General features: G+C 44.7%; 1 protein-coding gene across 2 annotated transcripts in view; it reads right to left on the reverse strand.

Moving 5' to 3' along the window:
• Sntb1 (syntrophin beta 1) overlaps positions 1-19528 on the reverse strand; it is a 259214-nt gene extending 239686 nt beyond the window's left edge. Inside the window, exons 1-2 of one of the 2 annotated variants that reach the window (XM_048457141.3) lie at positions 19357-19528; positions 18234-19019 (exon numbers count right to left, since the gene is read on the reverse strand). In XM_048457141.3, coding sequence (XP_048313098.3) covers positions 18234-18801 — 568 coding nt within the window. In that variant the 5' untranslated portion in view covers positions 18802-19019; positions 19357-19528. Of the gene's footprint in view, positions 1-18233; positions 19114-19356 lie in introns of those variants that run through there. The other variant, XM_048457140.3, reaches the window with a different exon arrangement.
• Positions 19529-21159: the final 1631 nt, after the last annotated feature.

A 21159-nucleotide genomic window follows, 5' to 3' on the forward strand; every position in this document is an offset into this window, starting at 1 on the left:
ATAATAAAAGTATATGCTATGATATGCTAGAAAGACATTATGGTAGAGATATCCAGAAGGATTCGGATTGCTGGCAATCTTGCTAGTTTTAGAACTACAGCATCAATATGACAATTCATGGTTTTTCAGTTTAATAGGTAGACTAGGCTTTGTGGGTAACACTATCTTTTTATTATTGATTTAGTTAGGGCAAATTGTGGATATACTAGCATCATTCTTAGCTGTGGCCCCCTGTTTCTGTTCTGTTCCTCTCTGGCCTGGTCTCTTTAAGATTCTGAGTAGCTAAGGCTGTAGAGAAAGCGGAACTCTTACCTGATGCTTCACATGTCTATCCCCAAAGGGCCATTTAAAAACTACTGGTGTCTTGGGTGGCTCATTACTTACCGCATTGACTGGCCGAAGGTTCCAGACGTAGTAAATGAAAATGCAGTTCCGTTTTACTTACAGGAAAACAGCAAATACGTCAGCATGAGTGTGTCTCTTGTGAAATTTCAGCGGAAGTCATACTGTTCATTTCTTCATAGCAAATAACTCTATCAAGTAACCATACACCTGACGATCTAGGGAAACCTACTAATGAGTTCAGCTGAGTGAATTCCTGGGGCTCATTACAAATTCTCATTGGCAAAGTGGACAAGTTACCTAGCTACCAACATTCACAAGGTTGGTGTTATTTGTTTGCTGTTGATGCAATAAATGCCATAACCTAAAGAAACTTGTGGGAGGAAGGATTTTATTTGGTTTATAGGTGAGAGTTCATTATCAAGGCAACCCAGAGAAAGAACTCAGGGCAGGAACCTGGAGGCAGGAACTGAAGCAAAGACCGGAGAGGAATGAACAATTTCTCTCCAAGACTCACTCAGCTTCATTATACGCATCGGTACTGGGGGCACCAGAAATGGCACCACCAACAGTGTACCAGGCCCTCTAATCAACAGTTAATCAAGAAAATGTGCTGCAGAATGCCCACAGGTCAGCCTGCTGGCTGCAGTTCCTCAACCCCTTGCCACAGCTGATTCTAGTTAGTGTTGAGTTGACAAAAATTAACCAATACAGGTGGCAGGCTTGAAGGTTGCGCAGTAGTATTACAAGTAGGCAGCGTGAACTGGTCCCCACCTATCTCCTGAATACAACCCACCTGAATAAGCTTTATGCCCAGATCGCTCTATACTGACCACCCAGCTAGAGGTAGTGAGGGAATTTATATCTGAGTATTTAGCAATGACAAGTGTCATCATTGGGCACCCACAAACAGAATTCCTGCAAGAGGTCACATACCACACATTTCATTTCTTCTGTATCAGATTCTAAATGCCAATAACTAAATACACGTCTTTCTGACTAATGCCCAAATCTTCTTCCACCCAGGCTCCAACAAGCAACAGGCAATACCCTGTTGAGTGTGGGGATGAGTGTGTTCATTTCACCGAAATGTTAGAAGGGATTACCAATTTGTCATTCGTCCTTTGTCCCTTGTCCCTTATTTAGATGAGTGGAAAAAGACAAGCAAGTCACGGTGATACCAACTCAATCTGGACTGCACATGTCAGATGCGGTTCTAAGTGCTATATTGATGAATTCATTTTCATCCTGTCTTATGATGAAGTATCACTGCTCCTGTGTTGCCAGAGAGAAAAACAGAGCTTGGACAGTGAGCCAGTCTTACAAGGTCACCAAGCCAGTGTGTCTACTGTGTTTCGTGCTAAGTTTTTGCTGCCATTCTGTGACCCAATCCATCCTTCGCCGTCCTAATATAGTACTAGCGGTAGACAGGTATACTGCGGATGCTCTCAAATACAAATAAAGCAAAACCACCCAATCCACGGGAGCCAGAACGCCAACCAAAAGAAAGGGTGAACTTGTCCACGTAGCAGAAAGTAGCTCAGACTGTTCAGCTCATCCTAGAGTTTGCCGCGTCTGTTTATTAGATTCCCCAGCATTCCCGATTGTCCTACATATTGCTTCACCACTTTTTAACTTATGGGTGGACAGTTTTGGCCAGCGCTTCTCAACCCTGAAAACACACACACACACACACACACACACACACACACACACACTGCCACCACCACCACCACTACCTGGAGGAGCTTTTAAACTTCCTGATGAGCCCCAGACTAACTGCAAATTGAATCTCTTTGGGAACAGCCTGGTCAAGAGGGATTTTAAAGCTACCCAGAACTGGTCAAGATGTTGGTTGGCTCTGCAAGCCAAGGCTAGTGATCAAGTCTAGTGTCTCCCAAGGGGAGGTTTCTTTTGTCCTCCAAAGGATATGTGACAACACTGGGAAGCGTTTTAGTTTATTAGAACTAGTAGAAAAGGGTGATAGTTGCAGCTGAAAACCAGGATGCTAACAGATATCTAATAATCCCCAAATGACAACTGTCAATCAAAATCTATTTGCCTAAAACTTCACTAGTGTTGCTGTGGCTGGGTGCAGTGCCTCCCCTTTCAGTGCAGCTCAACCATCTTCTTTATTATCAACTCCCAGGAATGGTACAATCAACTGCTAACTACATCTGAAAGATTTCCTGATGGCTACATGTTCAAATAAATTAGAAAGCTGGTATAGAATATTGCCTTGCAAAGGCTTCCCAGTGATCATATAATCAGTCTTGGTCTACATCTGCCTTTTATAAAATATTTTAGACGAGAATTCAAATGTGCTTAGGGATGTGCACAATAGCTCCTTCATCATGATTTTGTCTGAACATGTTTAGATTAGAGAATGAGAAAGATGAAGTCCTTCCCTCCCCCGAGTTCCTGTGCTGCTGTCTCTGCATTTAGCATAAGGCACCTGGCTGGGAATACCTGCAGTGCTGTGCCTGGGGGCATCTTTTCATCGAGAATGCACATGGTCTTCGCAGTGACACTAACTAGAAATATCAGAAAGTTAATATTGTCTAAGAAGTATATGCCTTGCCCAAAAGGTGGGTGGAGATATGGTTGTTTTTACCCAGCTTCCTCAGTCCCCAGTCTGGCTATGCTGAGCTTCAGGGGCCTGAGCGTGTTCGTGTGGCCGTCATGTGTTCATTCCCTCCGTGGTCTCAGGTCCTACTATATTTCTTTTGAAAGTAATTTTATTAAATTATAAAAGTTTCCATTTCCGCCCCTCCTCCCACCACCCTCCCACTCCCCTCACTCCCTCTCCTCCTCCCTCTCCATCCCTAAGAGCAGTCAGGGTTTCCTGCCCTGTGGGAAGTCCAAGTTCCTCCCCCCTCCCTCCAGGTCCAGGAAGGTGAGTGTCCAGACAGACTGGATCCGCTATATTTTTATTACTCTCGATGATTTTATCAAAGAAAAAGCTTGTAGACTTACATTCTGATCTTAGATTCTAACTCTTGGGGTTCACAAAGATAAAACTTATTTCAGATATTTTAATCATCAGGAAGACGCAGCACACTCAAGGTTGCGAAGATAGAAAAGAATTTCAAGATAACTAAGTGAATATTAGTTCAAAAAATATCTTTGAAAATGTATTCACATTCTCTGAGAGTCAAGCAAAGTTATTGCACTCACAGAACAAGAGATGCTATATAGGAAGTAGCCAGAGAACAGAAAAATTGCTTTGAAATGTAGAACTATAGATTACAGTTGAAAAAAATCGATATAAGAGTGGTACATAAGATTATAGCAATACTCCTAGGGGCCTAGGGGAGGTGTCAAATGAAAATAGGAACTGGGGAATCAGAGGGACAAAAAGAGTTAGATGATGACAAACTCAGGTGGGTTTTTTTTCTTTTTTTTTTTTGTGAGTCAATGCAGAGGGCCCAAGATTCAACTAAACAGATTTCCACACTTAGAGAGCAAAGCAAATGGAGATTACAGGAAATCACAGCAACCTGCTCTGGAGCTGAGGTGTAGCTTGGCAGCAGTGATGTTTTTATAAATGGTGTCCTGATGTCTGAGCTTCCTTCTTGTTTTTTTTTTTTTATTTCAACAAAAATACTTAATTCTCCCCGCACCTCCCTAAAATATTACCAATTTTATTTACTACTTGGGATCTAGCCCCCACCCCCCACGACAAGGGTAAGCATGCAGGTACTGAAATCCTAGCACCTTCTCTGTACGACCCAATTTTTAAGACCTTGGAAATGTGTTGGGTGCTGGCTTCCTCGTGTTCAGCAGTGGTTTCTATGTCTTCCACCCCACACGTGTAGCTGTCACTCACAGCTGCCGCAGAGAAACCCGGCTTTGCTGAGATCGCACATCACAGAAGGAATGTGAAAAACTAATGTTGGAAAGCCAGACTGGGAATTTGGGTGGTATCTAATGAGATGTTACTGTACTTCCCTTGAAATTCTAAAAAACACCATGACACTATTGGGTGTTGACTATACGACTTGGCCCAGATATAGACTTATAAAAATAAGTATAAGAAGCAAACATTATAATAAAAAGTATAAGGAAATTATTTTTGAGATAAAATGTGGCTTATCAGTCTAGAACAATGGCTGCTCTTTCAGAAGACCTGAGTTTAGTTCTCAGACTCTATATTGGGCACCTTGTAGCCACCTGTCACTCCAACTTCAGGGGATCTGACACTCTCTTCTCACCTCTGCAGGGACTACATACATGACATACGTGTGCACATGTACGCACACAAATAAAAGTGAAATTAAGTCTTGAAAACAAGACAACTATTTGGTATACTGCAACTTTACCACTTATTGAGGATGAAATCAAATTCACACACTATCAAGATATATGTGTTTATCTCTAACTTAAAGAATGAACTCTTTCCCGAATATTTGATTCTGCAGGACATAGGACATCTTCACCGTCTTTCACACATTTTCATTTTATAATCATCAATGCTGAAAATGCTGATTTGCATAAATACACAGCGCAAAATTGCAGGGGCATTTTTAGAGTCATTTCAGAAATTGTTAAAATTCTGTCCCAGACTCAAGGCAAAATTCATTTAAGAATGACGATGAAACTCAGGTCAGCAGCTCAATTTTAAAAATCAAACAATTTTACCCAACACGATGCAAAGACGCACTAATTTGAAACGCTCATGCTGAGGACTAGGCGGCAGGAAAATGCTCAAATCTTTATTTCCTGCAATTCAACCATGACATTTCTGTAAGAGCAGAAAACTGCATCTGGTGAAAATGCTCCAATTTATAACATACAATAGTCTCCAATCGGAGCGGACGTGTTCCATGCAGTATCACCTGGCTTTGCAGGGAATGACAACACATGCAGTGCAAATCCTGCATGCTATGTGGGTCAGAACGAGGGTGCTGAACCTTGAAGCAACAACTCAGATTCTTCCCGTGTTGAGTTTCATTCATTTTTGACTGTTGTGCGCTCAGAAACCGTTCACAGACAGCAGATTTTCACAACGCCCACATTCAGTGGAATGATTGCCAGAGAAAGTTGTGACCCGCAGCTTAAGAAGTTGGACCTAACCAGACAGTGGTAACACATACTTTTAATCCCAGACCTTAGGAGGCAGAGGCAGGAGGATCTCTGTCAATCTGAGGTCACCCTGGTCTACAGGGTGAGTTCCAGGACAGCCAGAGCTAAACTGATAAACCCTATCATAACAAACGAAAAAGCAGCAGCAGCTAGACCTTAGGGCACCTGCCGATGAATGGATTTAACTGTCTAGCACCATATATGGCTTGGAAAATTGATGATCAGAATCTCCATAGCAAAGTAAACATTGCATAAAGTTTAGAGTATCAGTGACATAAGTTGTTAAACATTTTAGGAAAAGTAAACAAATATCATAATTGGAAACATTAAAGTAAAAATGGCATCTAAACTACTTAAGGCCAGGCAGTGGTGGCGCACGCCTTTAATCCCAGCACTCGGGAGGCAGAGGTAGGTGTATTTCTGTGAGTTTGAGGCTAGCCTGGTCTATAAGAGCTAGTTCCAGGACAGGCTCTAAAGCTACAGAGAGACTCTGTCTCGAAAAACCAAAAAGAAGAAACTACTTGAGAAAACATTGCTAGCTTCTTATCCTATTCATATTACTTCAGAAACATTTTGGACATTGTCACTAACGTCTTCCTCAGGAAGAACTTCCTGCAGAAATACACTGCAGCAAAGTGAAGGAGTTAACCAAGTGTTTGTGTGACAGTGTGCAATGTGTCCAGGGACAGACACAAGGCAAAGACAAGGGCAGCCTGGCAGGATGGATGCAAATGCACCCAGCCAAGAAGGGACTAGCCAGAGAGGCAGGGCCCCAGGGAGAAAGTCGAACCATATTGGTATGATCAAAATCTTGTAAACGTTGCTTGATTTGGTCTTTAGTTCTTAAGATGAGTCCATCAAGAAATGAAAGTCTATTTTAGAAATAGTGGAGAGGGTGCCTGAGCTGAGTGACCTTCCCCTGTAATCAGATTGATGATCAACTTAATTGTCATCATAGAACCTTCGTCCTTCATCTGATAGAAGCAGACGCAGAGATCCACAGCTAAGCACCGGACTGAGTTCCCACAGTGCAGTCGAAGAGAGGGAGGAGGGATTATATGAGCAAAGGGGTCAAGATCATGATGGAGAAACCCACAGAGACAGCTGACCTTAGCTAGTTGGAGCTAATTGACTCTGGACTGACAGCTGGGGAGCCTGCATAGGACCGAACTAGACCCTTTGAATGTGGGTGGCAGTTCTGTGGCTTGAGCAGTCTGTGGGGTCACTGGGAGTTGGAATGGGATTTATCCCTAGTGCATGAACTGGTTTTTTGGAGCCCATTCCCTATGATACCTTGCTCAGCCTTGATACAGAGGAGAGGGACTTGGTCCTGCCTCAGTTTGATATGCCAAACTTTGTAGACTCCTTTCTGAGGAGTGGATAGGGTGGGACGTTGGGTAGAAGAAAGGAAGAGGGGAGAAAGGGGGAAACTATAGTTGGTATGTAAAATGAGAAAACTTTTAAATAAAAAATTAATAAAAGAGTGAAAATTAAAAAAAAGAAAAGGAAGGCAGGAAAGGAGGGAGGGAAAGAGAAAGGGAGAGAGGAAAGATGAGCCATGGGCTCAACAACAGCTCTTGTTTCTAGTTCCTGCCTTGAGTTCCTGCCCTGACTTCACTGTAAGGTGAAATAAAGCCTTTCCAAAAATAGAAAAAAAAGACAAGAAAAGAAAAAGACAAAAGGAAGAAAGAAAGAAATGGCAGTCAACTTGTGATATGTATTTTACCCTGGAAGCATGGGGTAGATACTGACATTCTACTACATTCTAGGTAAGAAGGGGTGTGGGAAAGCACAGATGAAGGGATGCTAGGAGTGTGAATTGTTTTAATTTAGAAGTTTTTTAAAAAGATGAAGCAGAGAACAGAAAGGAGGTATAAGAATCTTGTGAACAAAAGAGAAAAATCATTAACCTGGATTTCCATCACAGATGAAAGAGCGTTTGAGACAGCAGTGTTTGAGATGCAAGGCACCAACGCGCCAGGCAATTATTGCTGTTTTTATCTTCCTTTGCTCCTCTGTCTTGTAGCATTACTATCACCTTGTCGTTCCTTTTGGCTTCTGATATCCTTAATACTTTGTTTGGTCATTATGCAAATGATGTGGTGACACTCTCCTGTAGTTTTAAGTTATTATTTTATAAGATACCTATGTGATTTCTGTTTAAAAAAAAAGAAAAGAAAAAAGAAACTCTCTATGCTGGTCTCCCTTCTGAAATGCTCTGCTTTAGAAAAACAGTATACAACTTCAATCATTCTACCAGAAATGTGACACCTTAAAAAAAAAAAACAGCCTAGAAACCTATGGGCAAATGAAAGGACGAGGAAAATATAGTAAATATGCACAATGGGATCTTATTAGTCAGTAAAGGTGAGTGAAATGTCATCTGCATATAACTTAAGCGCATCACTTTGAGTAAGTGGGACTCATAAAGAAAAACGTTGCACATTGCTTCTCACATGTGCAATCTGTGGCTGCACCCACCCATGTGTGATGAATGCATCCATGCATCCATGCATACATGCATGCATACGTACATACGACATGAAAGCAGAGAGGGTGTATTGGGGGGAGGGTAGGAACTGGCGGGAGGGGGAGGAGGAACGGGAAAGAACGGTGCGGTAATGTGAGGAAAAGACAGCAATAAATATGCATGACGATGACAGAGTGGAAAGCTATTTTGAACGCTTAAAAATGCAAAATTAATTTTAAACAACACGAGCACCTCCAGCCCAATAAAAGGCCGAATCACAAGTCATTATTTTCTTGCTGTGGAATATTGACTACACTCCCATATTTGATGGCTTCCAGTGGCTCTTTTCATGTTATCACTGGCTTTGAGAATGTACCTTAGCATCCACCTCTGGTGTCTTCAAGTCACTAGATGCTTGTTTGGGAACTTAGCTCTCCCAGAAAATAGTTTCAGCTACTTCTGTCGCCCAGCTACGGCTCCCCACGCGGAGGCCATTTTACATTATCTGCCTGAATATTTTCTAAGCCCACAGCAGCATGGACACGGTAAATTAGAATCTAAATATGTATTAGAACTGCTCTGTCATTCAAAGCCTCAAAGGCAATAGTCTTTTACAAGTGCCAAGCTTGAATCTGACAGGTTCCCTTGTCATCCCTCTCTATGGCATGGGTTGCTTTTCTTTCTTACCCAGCAGAAAAAGGAACTCCCTTTGGTGTCCAGATTTTAAGCAATCAGTTACCCTATGGAACTCATTTTAGGCAATTCTTTCTTTCTTATAGAGACACAAATGTGACACATATTCTATCGGATGACCTCTTGGATTTCATAAAATAGAATACTAGCTAGAAGAATAAGAAACAGAAATATAAACATTGGTTTAATAGCAGTTATAGAAATACATTTTTCCTAAAACTTTCTTGAAACAGCTACTTGCATTGTAAGTATCTGTAAAATAAACTTTGGGTTTCTTTTTAGTAATAAAATATTTCTGTTTCTATAATGTTTTGAAGTCTACATTTTGCTCTGGGAGGTAAATCCTGTTGGCTTTCTCTCTGCGAAACTCTCTACGTGTTCCCGAACCATGCTGTAAACCAGCATTCTCACGCAGTTCCCACAGTTTCCCGCTCAAGACCGCAGCAGTCTGCACTGTGGACTGGTTGGGTGGCGGAGAACTGGGGTTACTAACACTCATCAACCACACGAGCTTGTGTGAGGTCATCACTCGGGCGCCTTCTAAGTGTGAACCTCACTAGGCATCTGTTACACCAGCCATTGGTACCTTGTGCTTGCAACAGAATTTACTCAGCACGTAACTGAACTCTTTCGCTTAGATGATTGAACTCTATCTGAAACTAAGACTCGGATAAACATGGGGCCTGGCTTTCGGTGGGCAATCATCTGCTCTTTAGTGAGCCCCAGGCAATGGGTTAACTGTTGTCCCTATAGACTCACTTTACCCTTCATGACAAACCAAAGAGTAAACTTTTGCTGCCTGGGAATCTGAGACTCATTGTTAAGTAACTTGAGTGGGCTCACACGGCTAAAAAGCAGTAAGATACAAAGTTTAGCCTAGACAAAATAAATTCAAGCCCACTCTCCAAACCACTGACTGCAGAGGGGAAAAGACAGTGAGGAAGAAAAAGAGACCCTTGAACATTGACATAAGCCAACTGGATTTCAAGAGAGCAGCACTCAGCAACCAGCCAAGTTTTCGAGAAATCTTCCCACACTTATCAGAATGCTAGAATGACTCTTAAAGTCCCAGGATGAGCAGTAGTTTTTTTTAAAAAAAAATACTGAAATTAAGCATGGGTCATCACTTTATTTTCCATTACAAATTCTCTGAATCTGGAACCTTTCCATCCATCTAGGCCGTTCCGAGAGGCTCATTTGCATGAGTCTGATAGGACTTGGATGTCGCAGTGAGTCATATACATTTCCGCTTAGGTCTCACTCTGCGGGCCAGCGCTAAAGGCAAGTGCTATTATAGATCAAGGCCAGTGAAGTGGGTAATGAGGTTTGGTGTATAAAACGCTTGGTATAAATGCAAGGGAACTTCTGGCTTTTCTTTAACATTAACGGCTTTGAGATGCATCATTTAAAATAGAATGCTTAGTAGGCCAGTAGCTGTCGGAGCGTAAGGCTCCTCTGCTGAGCAGACCACTGGAAGCTTCGGCAAGATACCTTCCACAGCCACAGTGCTATGTGCAGGGAGTTATTCTTAACACGAACTCCATGGGCGACAGCTAAAACACATAGCTGAACAGCAAGAACATTACCCACGGTTGCAGACGTCAGGGATGGAAGGGCCACTCCAGTCAGCTTCATAAAGGAGTAGGGTCTGAATCCTCAGGCTGACCCAGAAGCTTAAAAAAAGATGCAGCTAAAATACCTAGGCAGACGCTTCATCGCCCCAGGTCAGAAGCATTCTTACAGATTCAGACTTGTGGGCCCCAGTCAGAGGGGAGGCGGAGAAAAGCGGTGGTAGCGAAGACATTAAGAAATTAATTACAGTTCCCTGCAACGCTGAAGATCGTATCTGGCTTGATGGTCTTCAGCTGTCTGTAGAGACTGGTCTGTGTTGAGTAAGTTTTCCGGCCTATAAAGGCCCTCCTTCGTGGAGGATGGAGCCAGGTAGAGTGTTATTCACTGTAACATAGTAGTGGGAGTGCTGGCTGAAGGGAGCCATAGTGAAGGGTTAACTAAAACCCCCCAGTTCCCTCCCTCTTCTCCCATCTCCCTTCCCCCCCCCACTTTCCCTCTTCTCCTTCCATTTCTTCTTCCTCTTCCTTTCTACCATCTCCACTGCTGTTGTTTTCTCTCAAACCTATTTTAATAGCCTAATGTGTGCCGGGCATGATTCTGGAGTCATGTTGGTTTTTATACGAATTCAGGCCAGTTTGCTGTTGCTAAGTTCAAGCACACCATAGTCAACCTTTGAAACCTTGATTGCTTTAGATCCCTGGCATCAGGGTTCAGGCTGACATCTCCCTAGCTTTCCTCTGCCAGAGAATAACTTCTTGAGCTGGTTTGGTGTGCACCAGGGTGCACTCAGGAACTCTCAGAAAAATCAAACCGGAAATGCCGTCACTTCCCAAGATAACCTGAGTTAAGCCACCGCTCTCCAGCATTTCTGCTTCTCCCTAAGGAACCAAAGGGGCTTCTAATGTCAGCCCAAGTATTCTTTGGAGGTTGATCCGATCATAAAGTCATAGTGGGAGCAAAGCAACTTTTCTGACCTAGGCCCAGCTTGGGAAAATGCGCCTAGCTGTGTTTAAGGTGGGAAGCTGAGCTTCCGTGCTTCCCAGTCGGTTCAGTCCTCTAAAAGCACGACCAACTCATGCTTGAAGCATGTGGCCGGGTCCTCCTCTTGAGGTGCAAAACTGAGTGTGACATTTAACTCCAGTGTGAGGACTCTTCGGTTCTCTTAAATTCCCTCTCTCCGTCTCTAAGGTCTGCTGGTCAGACTCTGAATTTAGCCTTAATGAGCTACAGCTGCTGCACAGGCTCTTTGGGGGATTTTCTCTAAGTATTTGCCTTGGGCAGCCCTCCCGAAGGGTAGCCTAGGTGATCTTCTCGTGAGGGACCATAGCATATCAAGATGGCTCACACACAGCGCTTCTCCTCCCTGAAAGAATCTACACTGTCTATATCCGGTACTAGTCAACTAGTTGGTAGGGGATAAATATGCAAATGAATGCAAATCTCTGTTGCAGTGATGGAGCGAAGGATTATTTACAGAAGTGGAGGACATTCTCAAAGGGCTATTTGGATATTCTCCCACAGTGCAACTTCAGCAAATTGGTTTGACCAGAAAAATGATGCCCCTCCTCAAATATGCCTCCTCCCTCGTCTCCAGGGCCTGTGAACAAGTTCCCAGACGTGGCAAGGGGGAATGAAGGTTGAAGATGGAACTGTGGTTGCTAACGGTTGACCTTAAAACAGAGAGCTCTTTATGAATCATCTCAGTGTAACCAGATAAACACAAGTGTCCTTGAAGTGGAAGAAGGCAGAAAAGGGATGGGAATGATGTGAGAAACTCAACTTGCCCTCAGAGGCTTTAAGGAAAAGGGGAGATCAGAAGCCAAGGTTTGTAGGCAGTCTCTCAGATGGCAAGGAAACAGATTCTCTCTGAGAGTCTTCAGAAAGGGGGAAAGCAAGCAGGCATACCTGGTTTTAGCTACTATAGACCCATGGCAGATTTCTGACTTAAAAAGATGATAAAAATTGGGGACTGGAGAAAGGGTTAAGAGTGTGTGCTGCTTTTATAGAGACTTGGTTTAGTTCCCAGCACCCATGTGACAGCTCACGGCAATCTATAACTCAAGTTCCAGGAGATGCAACACCTTCTAGACTCTACACCAGGCACAATCATGGTACATGTACATACATGCAGGTCAATCACCCATACATGCAGGCTACATGTGCACGTACATAAAATAAACATGAATATCTTTTTTTAAATTGTAAGATTATAAATTTGGGGGGGTCACAAGGTGGTTCAGCAGGTCAAGGTACTAGAGTCCGAGCTAATGACCTGATTTCAGTCTCTGAGACACACATGTTGGAAGAAGAGAACAGACTCCTGCAAGACATCTTCTGACCTCTATCCAGGAGCAGTGGCATTTAGACACACAGAGAAACAAAAAAAAAACACTTTTTAATGTAATAATATTATAACTTTGTGCCCTTTTACTGACCAAGGTTTCTTGTAACTTATTAGCTACAAGCTAGCAGATAAGAAAGTGGAAGACCTAATTAAAATTATCCTCTCGCCTCTTGCAACTTCACTCTCCTAATCAACGAGTTTTTTTTTTGGGGGGGGGGAATTATCCCTAATCTGCTTATCTCCTAAGGCTGTTGATGAGATCAAAGGCGGTAAAGCCTTACTCGAATGCAGTTCAGCATGAACTCATTGTGTAAAGCAGGGATATCAGTAGTGTCGTGTTGACCTGCGTTAATCCACACGAAGTGCTAAGAAGGGAATGTGGCATCTTGCCACACACGTGTTAGCTATTGCTGCATGGGCAGAGGACTTTCAGAAAGGTGGATTCGTATTCTCTGATAAGATGGTGTGGGCCCTGTTACAGAACACTGATTCTCAGGGCAGAGGATGGCCCATGGACCATTTCTAGCTGCAGTCAGAAGTACACAGAGGCATTTTTGGATTAAGTGCCAGATGACAGGCGTTAAGTTATGGAAACCAAGGATGACAGATGTCCTGGGTAGCCTTTCACAGTGAAAGAGTTTTCTAGATCCTGAATGATACCATCCATGCCTCTCCATCTTCAGTTGTGGATTGGACAAAATGGATTCAGTGGACATGACACAAAACAAAACAAAATAAAAAACCAATGGTATCCAATGAGCTATAGTATAGCCATAAAGTGTTCACAGAGAAGAGTCAAACTAATTGGTGTGAGGAGATACAATGAGGAAGGCAACTTATAAAAGGAAGCACTTTATTCGGAGGCTTGTTTACAGTTTCAGAGGATGAGTCCCTGAATATCATGGTAGGGAGCAGGGCAGGAGGCAGGCATGGGACTGGGGCAGTATCTAAGAGCTTACATCTTATCCACAAGCATGAGGCTAAGGGAGAATTAGCTGGAAATGAAGTGCAGTTTTAAAAGCCCAAGTTCTGCCCCCAGTGACACACCTCCCGTAAGAAGATCACATCTCCTCATCCTTCCCCAAAACAGATTCACCAACTGGGGACCAAACATTTAGATACATGAGTCTATGGGGGCCATTTTCATTCAAATCGTCACACTTAACAAAGCAAAATTCTTAATGTTTGGATGCTTTTCCAATCCTCCCAGAAAAAGCACCACCTATTGGTGTAATCCCCGTCTTCTTGTCCCACCGTCCTTTTTCCCATCACCAGAGAAAGGGATTACAGAGAGACTTCCCAGATGAGCTCTGAATTCAGTCATTCCTGGACACACAGCTGATAAAGGAGCCTCAGGGCCCAGTTCTTGTCAAGAACTGTCCTTTACTTTTTCCTCTGAGTTTCTCGTTTTCCTGGTCTAATTCGACAGGGACCATTTCAACAAGTGGTGTGTCTGTCTACCCCTACCTCCATATGTTAGCACAAAACTTCCAGAAACTTGTCTCCTCTAACTTGACAAAATTATGGATGAATTAATTTGATGGCTACTTCCGCTACAAAAATGCTGACCCATTTCCTTACTATTTCACGCACACATGAAATGCAAAGGCTGGGAAGGCAGTAGTCCAGTAGGAAGACTGCGTGCCTGTAGACATGTTATACTGAGTTCAGTTTCCCAGTAGCTGGGTAAAAACCTGGGGATGGCAGAACACTTCCGCAATCCCTGCGCTGAGAAGGCAGAGATGTGAGGGTCCTTGGAACTCACTGGCTAGCCAGCCATGGAAAATCAGCGAGTTAAGGTTCAGAGACGAGACCTTGTCTTGAGAACTATGGTGGAGAGTCTCTGAAGAGCAGAACTGATGTTGAACTCTTGCTTACACACATGTACACTGACACATGGCACATATATACCGCACATGCATACGTACACACACAATATAACCAAACCCAATTAAACAATAAGAATAAAGGGATTCCTCGCATCCAGAACTGCCCAGGATGTCTATGTAGGTACCTCTTGCCCAGCAACACAGGGTTTTGATCACGCTGTAGTCTATGTGAATGATGCCCTTCGGGATTTAGGGCTCTACCTTACATGACTGCATATGGGATATCAGCTTCCTCTCCTTAAAATGAGAAATAAGTTCAGAAAAATTTTCTGATCTTAACTTTAATGAGCACTTGGTTAACATATTGGTTTACTCGCTATGGCTGATTCACAATTTAAATCAGAATTGGGGCTTGAACTCCTGGTTAGCCACGTGTTCAACTTCATCTCATAGAGTTCTGTTGTCTCAGAGTAGTTTTCTTTTGATAGTCAGATGTTTGGTGCATTTACAAAACCCCATCCTTCTTCTTGTTCTTCCCATCTGAGTATACTGCACAATGGCTATTCCTGCTCAGGGTATTGTCAACCACTTCACCATATGTAAGAAATGGAGAAAACGCCAGGAGCCCAGTGACATCAACTGGTTCACGTACATGGTTCCCTGGTGAAGTTCAGGCCATCATCCTTACCTAGAGATTATTTGAGCTCAGGAATCAGGTAGACTTGGAGATCTCCTAGCTATGTTATTGTTGCTTTAGGTAGATGCCATACGACTTTAGTTTCTTTAAGAAAGTGAGCAACAATGGTATCGGCCTCATGGAGTCGCCAAGCAGGTGAAAGTAGAACTTGGCACAAACGGAATGAGCTCAAGAAATGTGAGCTATTGTAAGCCTCTTTCCCTTATGTTTAACTCCTGTGGCTCTGGAGGAAATGGTCTCTCAGTATTAGAGTTTAGATGCAGATAGATAGGTAGGTGGATAGGTAGACAAACAGACAGGCAGACAGACTGACAGATAGATGGATTGATTGATAGAGATAGATAGATATCAGAAATCAAGAGCCAAAATAGTTTTTTTTCTAAAAGGATCAAATTAAGACATAACTCCAATAAGATAGAAGAATGGATCCCTGATTTTGAACGGGCATTTCATCTGCATTTTATTTAAACTGTACAAATACAGAGAGAGTACTTGCATGCCTTGTGTTCTCCTTGCTGCACAGCTTCACTCTATGAAGCAAAGCGCTGACACTTGCCTTGCTTTCTCTTTGCACAAGAAGTCACAGAAACTCTGCTAGGTTATTGGAATGCAGAAAGTTCTGGAGGCGGTTTTAATAAGCCTCTTCATGGGGAACCCTTGATTGGCACCAAATGGCAAAGGGAGGGCTATGCTGTTTGGGTTGATGGTGTGGGCCCACTACTGCCTCAGTGAGGACCCTGGAGGACAGCAAACATTTGGCTTCAAACGAGAGGCACTGTGAGTGGAGACTGAGGGTGAAGCTCAGTAGTAGAGTGCTAGCCTACAGTGTGCAGGTGACAAGGCTCCAGGTCTAGTTGGGTGAGGTGGGAAGGAAGGAAGAAGTAAGAAGTGAGGGTAAGAGAGGGCGTTGTTTTAACTCATACCTCTCCCATGGACATCTCTTACTTGCTGTCAAGTACTGAAGAGTTGGACTAGCAATGCCTAGGAAACCCCAAGTCTCCCCTAGGTGTTCTGACTGCAACACATGATGCAGTGATCTTTAAAATGTCACTGGAGAGCTTTTTACAGAACTCATTTTTTAGTTGTCTTTAACAAGTGCACAACCCTTTCACACACACACACATACATACACACGCATAGACACACAGACACACACATATGCACACAGACATAATACATACATATGCACACATGCATACAGACAACACACACATACATGCATAGACACACATACAGACAATACACACATACATATTCACAGATACATATACAAACATACATGCATAGACACACATACACACATACACACATGTCCACACATGCACACACATACACATGCATGCACACATACACATACATACACACATGCACAGAATACATACCTGTATACACACACACACACACACACACATACACACACACACTTTTTTTCTAAGTTTATTTTCAACTCCAGCAGTCACTTTTTCTTCCTCTTTTGGCGAAAGAGTCACTTCTAAGCTCCTTGACAAGTTTTTATTCATTAAATTGAAATCAAAGACAGGAATACGGAATGGACTCAGGGGCAGTGCCTGACATAAAATACGAGCTGTCTCTGTCACCTCCTCCCTCCATATTGTCAGTAAAGATCACAAACTAGACAGGTGACCAGAAGCTTATAGTCCAAATTACACTCTCCCCAGATCCTACCTGGCCCTTGTCACCCAAACCAATACACACTTGAACAAGAATTTTTTTCCTGTTTGCTTATGTTAATCATCAAGCCAAACCAAACAGCGTTCTGCTTTCTGGAATCAGAGGTGGCAATTAAATATGAAGACATCACAAATCCTCTAAGCAAACAAACAAACAACAAAAGTCTCTTGGGGTTTCAGGTCAGGAGGCAGACCATCACATCACTTTGAAGCTGCATCAGCTGTCATTGGTTTCCCACCGTCACACGCCAGCACCACAGTTGGGCGAACAGGGAACCGATTACATCCTAGTTTAAGGGTTGAAGCCAATCACTGTATTATAAAGTCTATACTGTCTCAATCACTGAGTTTGTTAGTTAACTCTTCCTGCATGTATGCCACTGGACACTGCAAGCTCTGGAGAGCCCTCGATATAAGTAAAAGACCTCCAAACAGCTCAGTCTGTAGTTAAAATGAAACTGAGAAAAATCGATGAAATTGTTCCGCAATGTTAGGGCAGGTGAAAGTATGCAAGGAGTCACAGAGCCAGAAAAACCGAGCTCTAGGGAGAGGGAGGCTGCAGAGATCCTTCTTCCCCCATATTGTACCAGGGAAACTGGTAATTCCTACTCCTGGTCCATTGAATGATCAGAGTGTGAAGACCCTAGATCTTCAGATATAGTTTCTAAGGTTCTTCACGTTCATGGGCAGGGACTGCTGCTTACAAACACAGAGTCAATTCCACATTACTCTGGGAGGCACAAGCAGAAAAACAAAAAAACAAAACAAAAAACCAAAAAGAAAAGAAAAAAAGAAAACACTTCACCAGCTTCTCCACCCAGAGGAACCTGGAATCCGGACTGACCGGCTGAACACCCTGCTGGGGAAGTGACCGTGTGCCTAAATCTGCAACATCTTTCCCAGCCTTTGGCACTGCTCAAAATTGCACAGCCTCACGGACCCTCGAGCCGGAGGGGAGGGAAGTGGAGAAGGATGGTTGAGATTAGCATTCAAATACTGCCACCTCTCTCCGGTTTCTTTACCTTTCCAATCTTCACCACTGGATTGCCCAGGCTGCGAAAATTTGGCCGAAGTAGAAAAAGTGCCAGAGATGCCATGAGTCAGTGGCCTTGCTTTACCATGTGGACAGACGCAAATTCCCGTCTAACTCTCCATTTCCAGTTCCACTCCCCAGACTCTACACTGCACTTGGGTCGTCCGCAGATTAAAAAAATAAAACGAAATGAAACCACGTGCACCGATATGTACGAAGCTTCCAACACCGTGGACTAAAGCACCCCATTCAAGCCAAGAAAACCCAGGCAGTCTGGTCTTTTAGTACAGCACCCTGGGGCAGAGCCAGGGTGGAGACCAGTTGCCCCCAGGTGGTAAAAGTTGTCAAAAGTCCATGCCCGCCGCTGCTTTGGCAAAACATAGGCACTACTGGCAAGTGGCCCCGTGTGTGAGTGTAAGGGTGGGTTGAAGAAGGTTCATGCTGCGGGGTAAGGCCCGCACAGCGTTAACCCCTTACCTTCCAGCAGTACTTCCTTGCCTGCGCGCTTCAGCGCCTGCACGGCTTCATCGTGGGTGGCGTCCCGCAAGTCGGCTCCGTTCACCGACAGGATAGCATCGCCCACATACAGGGCTTGGGTCTGATCCGCTGCCAGCCCCTTGAAGATCTTGCTGATGAGTATGGGCATCTTATTTTCCTTGCCCCCTTTGATGCTAATGCCCAGCCCGCCCAGCTCCTGCTTCAGCACCTTCACGCCCCTCTTCTGGTTCGAGATGGACTCAGGCACCTGCTCCGGAAGGTCGGTGAAGGCTGTGCGGACCCCGGCCGGAGAGTCCGGGGGTTGAGTGACACCAGTACCCGGGTGCCCTGTCCCGGAGCCCCTGCAGAACGAGCCATTGGTGGCAGTCCCTATGCCGTTGTACGCCGCAGCGCCCTCCTCGCAGCTCAACACCAGGGCGTCCTCGCTCAAGTTCACCAGAACTTTATGCCAACGATCCCGCACCAAAACTTCCAGCAGTCCACTCCGCTGCGCCCGGCCGCCTCCCCCGCCAGCCGGCGCAACCACAGCCGCCGCCGCTACCGCCATCTTTCCAGCATTCTTAAAATGCCATGTGATTGCAAACGGGGGGAAAAGTGGAGAAGGGGTGCGAGTGGGAGGACGCAGGTCGCTGGGGCGCGGGAGAAGCAAACGCCCGGCAGCGCGCACCCAGGACTCCACTTCCCGTGTTCGCGGCCGCGCTGTGCGCCACTTGGCAGCTGCTGAACTGGTTCTCCCTCGCCTGATCCTGGGCGGGGTGGAGCAACCTAAAAGAAGAAGGAGAGCCCTCGACAGGGGAGGAGGGAAAAAAGCCAGCTGCCAGTTGCCAAACCCCAACCGGAGAGGAGCCGCGGAGCCGCCAAGTGCGGTGGAGAATCGGTAGGAGGAGGCAAGGGCGGGGACCCGGAGCCCCAGCCGCTCACCTGTTCGGCCACGGCAGCGTCACACTCCCACGTCGCGCTGGCTCAGACCTGGGTGCCTCAGTTCTCTGTAATACCTTACCGCAGCTCCCCCTCAACCTACCAGGTCCTGTGTCGCTGCACCCACCCCGTCCCCGAGCCCTTTCTTCTGAACCAGCCATTCTCGATGGGTCCCCACACTCACCTTTACTAGGTGCGCCTTCTGCCTCTGTACCCTCACTCAATTCTCTTGAGCCAACTTGCCTCCGTCCTCACTCAGCTGCTCACAGATCCAAGTCTTCCTCAAACTGAAGCTTCCTAGTCTCGACTCAATTCTCGCTTATTTCTCCTTTCCTGGGGAGGAAGGAAACTGCGGAGAGAGGTTCTAGGCTGGGCCAGAAGCCAGGGGAAAACTGTCACCAGGACACAGCATGAAGTCACATTAAGCCTGCATACCCCTGTCCTCTTAGTCAATGCAGGGCAGGAATCTGAAGACAGAGCACTTGCGACATCATCTCCAGCACAAGCGTCTATCTCAACCTCCTGTGCCAGCCCAAAGCTTATTGAGGCTCCCTCGTTCTTTCTTAGACTCCATACAGGAAGAGTCTTCTTTAAAAACTCAGAATGGGTTGATTGCATCTTCAAGTTCTCCGAAAATTGCGTATGTGTCTCTTAAACTGCACGTTCCCAAGGTGACAACATTGTAATTCTTGGTTCTCTTTCTCGGCCAACCAGGAAATGCTACAATAACTGTAACCCAAGCCATAGCGGGACATCTCAGAGTTCGTTTACTATGGAACTTCTGAAGTACCTCCCCTACCTTGAGCGGGTCCCACAACTCGTTTAAGGTGTGTTAAGTTTTGTACCCACTTGTCGTCCCCCTGCTTGCTCTCTGTTCTCTGGAAAACTAAAGGAAATTATAAATCTGTGATTGGTCTGGAGAAAAATCAATTAAATAACTAAGAATAAAGTAGAATATGATATCGTAAGCATTAAAAACATATAAATCCGCCAATTCTGGAAGGTGAAGTCTACCCAACAAGATGCCAGAGGGAAGGGATCTTTGGGAACATGTATGTCTTCACCACACCGAAGGGTACCAGCAGCAAACAGCTCCAGCCCTTTCCAGAGTGCCACTTAAAAATCCACAGGATTCCATATGGAGTCCCAGGCAGGAAAAATACTTAAGAGGCTTTTTTGAGAACGTGAATTCAAGTTGCTGAGGCTCACTGACGGCCCTTGAATGGATGCTTTCAACTCTCTTGTTCCTATAAGTTTAAACCCGCCATATTTCAAAAGGTATTTTATATTTTCATGCAAACCTGCCCACAACAGGGACACAGGGACAGCAGCTGGGGGCTCTTAGTCCTTCCTGTTGGACTGGGACAGAGAGGGAACTAACACAGAATATACCACTATTGGGAAGAAACCTAGCAGAGAGCGATCTGGCCTTCTGCTTTGGAGACTGAGATCTCAGGCCCATGATCCCTAAGTGTTTACTTTTCCATTGCAAAAACACAAGCAAAACCAAAACCCAAACAAACAACAACAACAACAACGACAAACCTAAGGTTGAGCTAGGCACCAGAATGCAATGTACAGAAGACAAAACAAAACTAACCAATCCCTGGCCCAGAAATCCTCAGCCAGCATACCAGTGCCTTGTCTCTGCTACCCAGCAGTGGAGGAATGCCAGCCACACCCCAAAGTCATTGACCCATTAGACATGGCAGGCTGTGGGATGGACCCTCCTGCGACTTTCTAAGCTGAGCATGTTTTCTTCTGTGTGAGCAGACTTACACGGAAAGAAAATCCAGTCCTGGTTTAAAGTTGCATCAGAATGGAAGGAGACAGAAGTTGAATAGCACAAGGCTTGAGGCACGCATGTGGCTTTGCTAGTGGGACTGTAATTACAGTCCCTGTCCTAAGCACTTTGCACATATTAACCCAATCCTCTGGGCTCTACTTGAGGGCCATTTTGGTAATGAGCCCTCCTGTTACAGGTGAA

This window comes from Myodes glareolus, chromosome 19, assembly GCF_982192425.1.
Source record: "Myodes glareolus chromosome 19, mMyoGla1.1, whole genome shotgun sequence".
Taxonomy (NCBI): domain Eukaryota; kingdom Metazoa; phylum Chordata; class Mammalia; order Rodentia; family Cricetidae; genus Myodes; species Myodes glareolus.